The 7187-nt window shown below is 42.7% G+C and overlaps 1 protein-coding gene across 2 annotated transcripts; it reads left to right on the forward strand.

The window, feature by feature from the left end:
* The first annotated feature begins 766 nt into the window (after positions 1 to 766).
* On the forward strand, positions 767 to 6555 carry nudc (nudC nuclear distribution protein). 2 transcript variants are annotated; one of them, XM_024262501.2, is made up of 9 exons: positions 767 to 983; positions 2850 to 2927; positions 3004 to 3213; positions 3294 to 3371; positions 3435 to 3548; positions 5431 to 5625; positions 5694 to 5777; positions 5857 to 5975; positions 6375 to 6555. In XM_024262501.2, exons 1-9 carry the CDS (start codon positions 909 to 911, stop codon positions 6424 to 6426), a joined length of 1005 nt encoding a protein of 334 aa, XP_024118269.1. In that variant the 5' UTR covers positions 767 to 908; the 3' UTR covers positions 6427 to 6555. The 2 variants fall into 2 exon arrangements, with proteins under 2 accessions (XP_024118269.1, XP_024118270.1); XM_024262502.2 differs by having other exon boundaries at positions 3297 to 3371.
* The last annotated feature ends 632 nt before the right edge of the window (positions 6556 to 7187 follow it).

A 7187-nucleotide genomic window follows, 5' to 3' on the forward strand; every position in this document is an offset into this window, starting at 1 on the left:
CAATAACCAAACAGAGATTTGTTCAAAGGTTATCTGGACAGTTATTGAGGATTTCGTGTTTTTTAATGAGATATTATATATTTAATAATCTGTTTTTTAAACAGGACGTTTACAATCTTTCTATTAACAACAATAAATACTAAATTTCTTAATTAGTAAAATAATATTAATATTTGTGAATACATTTTCCATAAATGTTAATACGTCTGAGGCACAAAAAGGGTGAATGTAAAGTTAAAGATTATTCCAATTTCTGAGGTTTCTCCAAAAAACCTTGGGAGCATGGGAACAATAAACGTTCCCGTTGATATTAATAAGATTTTTTTAATCTAATATTTAAACATTTTATGATTCCTTTGTAAAACATAACATCTCATTACAGCTGTATTTACAATCCCCAGTATGTTGTGTTTCTTTTTTGTTCCATGTCGTCAGTTCTAAAAAATAAAGTTATAAAAACTAACTAAATAAATAAATGATAAATGACTCAATGGGCTACCCGATCATCCAGCTGCCGCAAATCGTGTTAAAACTGTCAACCAGCGCGAGTAATAAAGTTTTAGAAAAAAATGGCGCAAAAGGGAAGTCACGTAATACATGTGCGCGCGTTTAGGGCGTGGTTAGGGAAAGGGGATCGGGGACTGACACTGACAGTGGGAAAAAAATGTAATCTAGAAAATTATTTCCGGTTATGAGAACTTCCGGTCCTGCCTGGGCAGGTGCTCTCATCTGATTGGACCTTTAAGTTGTCATTTTAAATGAATTGCTCCAATTGGTCGAAAGGATTATGGGCGGAGTTTGTTTCCAGGAAGTGACAGGCGTGACCAGAGTCTCTCTCTGCCGCGCGAAGGGAAGTTTATCTCGTTTGCACAAAAAGTATTTCTCTTTTTTCTGAATCCACCACCGACATGGGCGACGAAGAGGAGAAGTATGACGGCATGCTGCTGGTCATGGCGCAGCAGCACGAAGGAGGAGTACAGGAGGTGCGTAGACCTGCCATGCTAACATCCTAGCTAAAGGCCGGGAATGCTGGGAGCTACACCTGATTTCACATTTACACCGCATGACATCTGAAGGGTTTTTCACAGTTTGAGACCCACAGGAAAACTCCTGCATGTTATAACATTTCTGCTATGGAGAAACACGTTTCCTCTCGGAGATTCCTGCTTAAACTTCTTGTTTACTTTCATTGTTTTGACAAGATTATTACGGACTATACTTAATAGAAAATTAACATATAATATTACATCACTTTGCTGTTTGAGAAACAATAATTTAAGTCCAATATAATATAGGAAATCTTTAATATTATCATAATTTATTAGACAGTCTTTTTCTTAGTGGTTTTATATGATCAGAGAGCAGCTTTTATGGAGCTTCAGTGACTAAAAAGTCATAGTTTTAGTTTGCAGTCATCAATGCAGAGCTTTTTAAATGACCAGTTACAGACTACAGACTTTCTTTATTTTTAATTCCATGTTTGCTTATTATTTGAAAGCTGTTCTCAATAGTAAATTCATATATTTGTTCTTTTTCTGGACTGAATGAAACTTTCCGTTTCTTCCCTTTGACAGAAGCTCATTGGTGAATTGATGCCCTCGCGCTCTCTTATGGGGTCCAGATGACCCCACCCTTACATTGAGGTGTTAGCCCTTCCAAGACAAGACTTAACGTCTGTCATTGGACACCAGTAAAGATCGACAATCATTGAAAAAAAAACTTCAGCGCACTGTCTGGATAAGGGGATAAATTGAGTGTTGTGTAAGCGGGGGGGGGGGGCGGCGCTTGCAGCACAGATTCTTCCTGGAGAGAGCTGTTGGTATCGATCTTACGTCAGCATGTTTCCACCTGCTCGTTTTCGTGGGTATGGGAGGGGTTGCTGCAGACAGTGCAGGTTTTTAGAGGATTACTCTTGAATGGATGAGCGGATCAAAATACCACTTTGGGGTTCTTTATAGTGAGGAATGAACAGTACAATGCATTTAAAACCTCAAAAAGTAGAATTTTCATGGTGGGGCTCCTTTAAAGCCCCCCTACAACAATTATTTTTATTTTCTTTAAACTTTCCCAGTGGGGTTTTAATTAGGACTGTGAAGTTTTTTTTACAAAAATTGCACATCTTAAATGTTTTAAAAAGCAATTTTCTTGTTGATCTGAAGGCTTTTCCCCAAAAAAATTCCTCAGTGTGGGCGTGGCTTAGGGCTGGGCAAGATATTTCAAAAAAAGAAAATCACGATTTTTTTCAATTTTATTTCAAGATTTCGATTTTATCACAATGTCTTTAAAATAGATACAAATTGACTAAAAAGGAATTACAATGATTTTAGTTGAAAGACGTAAACACATTTTGAACAATTTCGAATTTTAATTTCAAATGTATTAAAAGAAAACACAGCGGGGAGGGGGGGAGCAGCTCAGATTTAAAGTGATAGGCAGTCAACAAGCTGTTGCCTTCTCGCTCTTGCAACTTTTTGTAAAAAGATTGGGATAAAACAATCTCTCAAAAATGACAGATCGTCGGCTTCGGAGATCGTAAGGCGGTTTTATGTCGTCATATCGCCCACCCCTAGCGTGGCTTATGGTGCTGAGCTGCGTAACCCCGCCCCTTATCCCCCAACAGTGGGACAGACAGTGGTGACGTTTTTAGAAAACATGATTTTCATTGGAGGGGGACTTAAAAGCCTGAGGCGACCTTTTCACCAGAAAATGTGCAGATCAATAGTGATTTGACCCGCGGCTTTTGTAAGACACAAAAAGTTTTGGGTGCACTGAACACTGGACTTTTTTACATTTGCAGTCCTTTGCTGAACACTTTGACCTGAGCTTACACTCTGCTTTGCCTTCATCAGTTAGTGAACACGTTCTTCAGCTTTCTCCGACGTAAAACTGATTTCTTCATCGGAGGAGACTCGGGTGCAGCAGAGAAGGTGAGCAAAGATTCTGCTTCTTGGAGGTGGATGGTGGCATTGTCCTGCCATCACCGGGTTCTCTGGCCTCTTTCAGCTGGTCAGAGAGGCATTCGATCACCACAACAAGCTGGCTATGAAAGCCCAGAAGGAGAAGCAGATGAGACAGGAGAAGGAGAAGAAAGAGAAAGCTGAAAGAGCCGCCAAGCTGGCAGAAGAGGAGAGAAGGAAAAAAAACCAAGATGGACCCAGAATCCAGGAACTAACAGATGAAGAAGCAGAGAAACTTCAGTCTGAGCTGGACAAAGTAAACTTTTTGTCTCTTCATGAAGTTTGACTTAAAAGAAAAAAGTTCTGTTGTGATGTTCAACGTTTCTGTGGTTTTAGAAGAAGAAAGATGAGGAGAAGAAAGAGGAAAGAACAAACGCAGAGGAAACGCCAGACAAGACGGACAAAGAGAAGGGGGTGAGTAGCGTTCTGCTGTCGATAAACCGAACCGCTTCATCTCAGGCTTCTTCTGTGTTTCAGTCTGATTCTGAAGGAGAGGAGGATGAGAAGGACAAGGGAAAGCTGAAGCCCAACTCTGGGAACGGAGCAGATCTGCCAAACTACAAGTGGACACAGACACTGTCTGAAGTCGATGTGAGTAAATCCTGTTTTATTCACAAAATAAATAAATTACTAAACGAACTCAAGTAAAATGAATACTAAAACTTCTTCCAAAAAGATATTATAACGTTTTAGCATCAAGTTTTATGGTGGCCACAATAAAGCAGAACCTCTCAGTTCTGCAGCGCTGTGAGAGAAGCCCGTCACATCAGAAATCTTCCCCTACACCTTCTCACTACCTGTCCAATTCCAAGGGCATTTGAAGTGGTAGGGTTGTCCGAAATAGCTCCTTTAATGGCTAACCCCGGGATAAGACCAGACATGGAGGTGCGAAACAGAGGCCGCTTCCATTCTGCGCACTTGTTAACCTATGGGGTTAGTGCACACCAGCCATGAAGCGTCACGGTCCTCCGCGGCCGGCTCGCACCATGCAGTCATCGTTTCGCCATCTAGTCTATTTTTTTGCGCGAGCGATCCGCATCAATCTTGGCAGGAAGTTACTCCTAAACACACAGTCAATTTTCAAAATATAACCAATTTTTCACAGTAAAATACTGCAATTAACAAATGAGATCGTTTTTGTACCTTAACAGACTGCAGAGGTGAAAAGAAACACACGAAAAACACTCACAGGCACTGAGGCACACACAGATCAACGTAGTGGGCCGATTCTGGTGCGGGAGATGGGGTTTTGGCGTGTCAGACTGCAAAAAAAGTTCTAAATAACCACAGCTGAGCAGAAGTGCCTGTTGACCGTCGTGGAAAAATACGTGAAATACCTCTCATGTGTGAAGAGGATTCCGCTTCATAGCGCTTCCCTGTCCGGTGTGAACCCGACGTTCCAGCTGTGCCGTGGAGGAGAAGGGCTTTTCTTCATCTGGTTGTGCTCTGGAACACAGAAGTTTACATGTAAATGTCAGTCATGCGTTTCTGTGGTAGCATGACTTTAATAGTTATAAAACTGATGTTGTGTATTTCTGAGCAGTTCCACGCTAACATAGCTCACCGGCAACTGTTAATGACATCATCAAGAGGGAGCAACATTTGAATTTGAAGGCATTATTTTTCCATAACTCTCCAGTTGGAGGGCTAAATGTAGAGAGAACCTGTAGGGGAATCATTCAGATTGGGCCAAAGAAGCAGAGGGTGACCATCTGCATCCTGATCCTCATTCCCTCAGTGCTGACCTGGTCGTCCAGCACAGACACTCCTCCCGATCAAGTTGTCCCTCTGTGAGATGCTGCTGCCCCAACAGAGCACACCATAGAAAACAGCAGCGGCCACAACAGACTAAGGAAAAATGTGTGATGGCATTGCAGATGTTGAATGACCTCTGCTCTGACCTTTCTTGCCAGAGGTTATCAGTCTGCACGGACTGTCCAGTTTGTGGTCAAGGTGAACTCCAAGATACTAGAAAACAATCTCAGTGCTGCTTCTATCTATCTTACCAGACAGATGGGAACTTTTCTTCTTCCTGCTAAAATCCATGATCATCTCTTTAGTTTCTGATGTCTTTAAGATGAGTCCATAATTACAGATCAGAGATGATCTTTCAGCTCTCTCCTCCTCATTGATCTCCTACAAACCTTCTGTGTCATCAGAGGCATGATGGAGACCTGCATGAGAAACCCACAGTAAAGAGAAGTGAAGATAGCGCTGGACCCTGAAGAGCTCCAGTCTTTGTTGCGATGGTTTCTGACATATTGTGGTCTCTCTGTTAAATAGTTTTCAATCCATGGAACAAGAACAAGATCCACATAACTTTTCTCAAGTTTCCAGCTCAGAATTGTTGGCTGGATGGTATTAAAGGGCTCGAGAAATAAACCTCGTCACGTTTGTGATGAATCTGTTCTATTTCAGTCCAAAGTTCTCGTCTGTCCTCAGAGCTGACACCATGTTTAAACTCTGACCACAGCTGTCGGTGCCTTTTGACGTGAAGTTCCGCATCAAAGGGAAGGATGTGGTGGTGGACGTTCAGCGGCGCTCCATCAAAGTGGGCCTGAAGGGACACCCCCCAGTGGTTGATGGTCAGCTGTACAATGAGGTGAAGGTGGAGGAGAGCTCCTGGCTGATCGATGATGGGAAGGTGGTCAACGTCCACCTGGAGAAGGTGAGCTGTCGCGTTAGCCGGCGTGGCGCTCTGCAGGCCTTCAGCCTGACGCTGCTTCTGGGTTTCAGATTAATAAAATGGAGTGGTGGAGCAGGATTGTGACCACAGATCCAGAGATGAACACTAAAAAGATCTGTCCGGAGAACTCCAAGGTGAGAAAACCTGTCTGCGTCTGGCTGGACGAGGCCACTGAACGGATCCTTCATGCTCTCGCTGCTTCCCGCTGAGCAGCTGTCGGACCTGGACGGAGAGACACGTGGGATGGTGGAGAAGATGATGTATGACCAGAGGCAGAAGTCCATGGGCCTGCCCACGTCTGAAGAGCAGAAGAAGCAAGACATCCTGAAAAAGTAAGTTCTGGGTCTCCAGTCTGGGAAGGGGGAGTGTTTAGTTTCAGGTGAAGACCACAACACTGACAGGTGAGGAGCTCCCAGATATTTGTGAGGAAATATGATTCACTTTTCCAGATGAAAGTGTCACCCTCTGCTGACAGTTTAGAAAAAAAGGTTTTAGGAATAGAATTCTGCATCTGGATCAGCAATCAATGTCTCTGGGCCAGAATCACCATAAAATTCTGACTGCATTAGCCCTGCTGGTTCCGATCCTTTGGGCCCCGCTGGGGAATCTGCTCCTGCGTGAAGGCATCTGGTTTTTCTCTGGTGTTTTTATTCGAGGTGTTTTTGTCGTCGGTGACCTCCACGACCCCAAGCTTCCTGTGAAAGCTGAGCATTGCTCCGTTTCCTCTGCAGGTTCATGGCTCAGCACCCAGAGATGGATTTCTCCAAAGCAAAGTTCAGCTGAGTCCTCGTCGTCGCTCATCCCCGCCCTGTCATTCTGACGAGGCTGAGAAGCTGCTGTCTGTTAGCATCATCTGTCTTTGCATGTCGTTTTGATGTTTTAATTTTTCAAATAAAATAATTTGAAACCAAAGCAGCTTCTCCTCTTTATGTTTGGAAAAAATATGTCAGGAAATAAGCTGAAGGTTCAGGATTTCACCGTCTTTTAGTCATTTCATCACAGGGTGAAACCACATTGGGACCTCTGGTTCTGGTTCCCGCCCAGCCAATTTCTTTATTTTATTTAACCTTTATTTTATAAGAAGTCCCATTAAGAATAGATCTCTCTTTCAAGAGAGACCTGGGCCAAAATTACAACATTGAGTAAAAATGGGATTTAAAAATAGCTTTCTTTATTGGAGTATTCTAACAGTAGAGGAAAAGATGTGCTGGTCCATGAGTGTCAGATGGGGGGTGGGGGTAGGGGCCTACCAACAGAAAGACTTCAACTTGAAGCAAAACATCCTGAAACACAGCTTAAAATTTTTTTTTTCTTTTTTACTTTCATTCACCTAGAGCAGGGGTCACCATCGTGGTGCCCACAGGCACCATGCTACCCTCAAGGGCCCCACAAGGAGCCCTCAGGTCTCTTCCGAAAATAGCACAACTCACTTATGAGCTGCATCTAAAATTAAATTTTATTCTGTTGCTATTTTTTTTATTACACTTGCATTTACATAGATTTAAAAATCAAAACGTCTTAAAAATAAGTTCATGATACATGAA

Source organism: Oryzias melastigma, linkage group LG11 (genome assembly GCF_002922805.2).
Source record: "Oryzias melastigma strain HK-1 linkage group LG11, ASM292280v2, whole genome shotgun sequence".
Taxonomy (NCBI): Eukaryota; Metazoa; Chordata; class Actinopteri; order Beloniformes; family Adrianichthyidae; genus Oryzias; species Oryzias melastigma.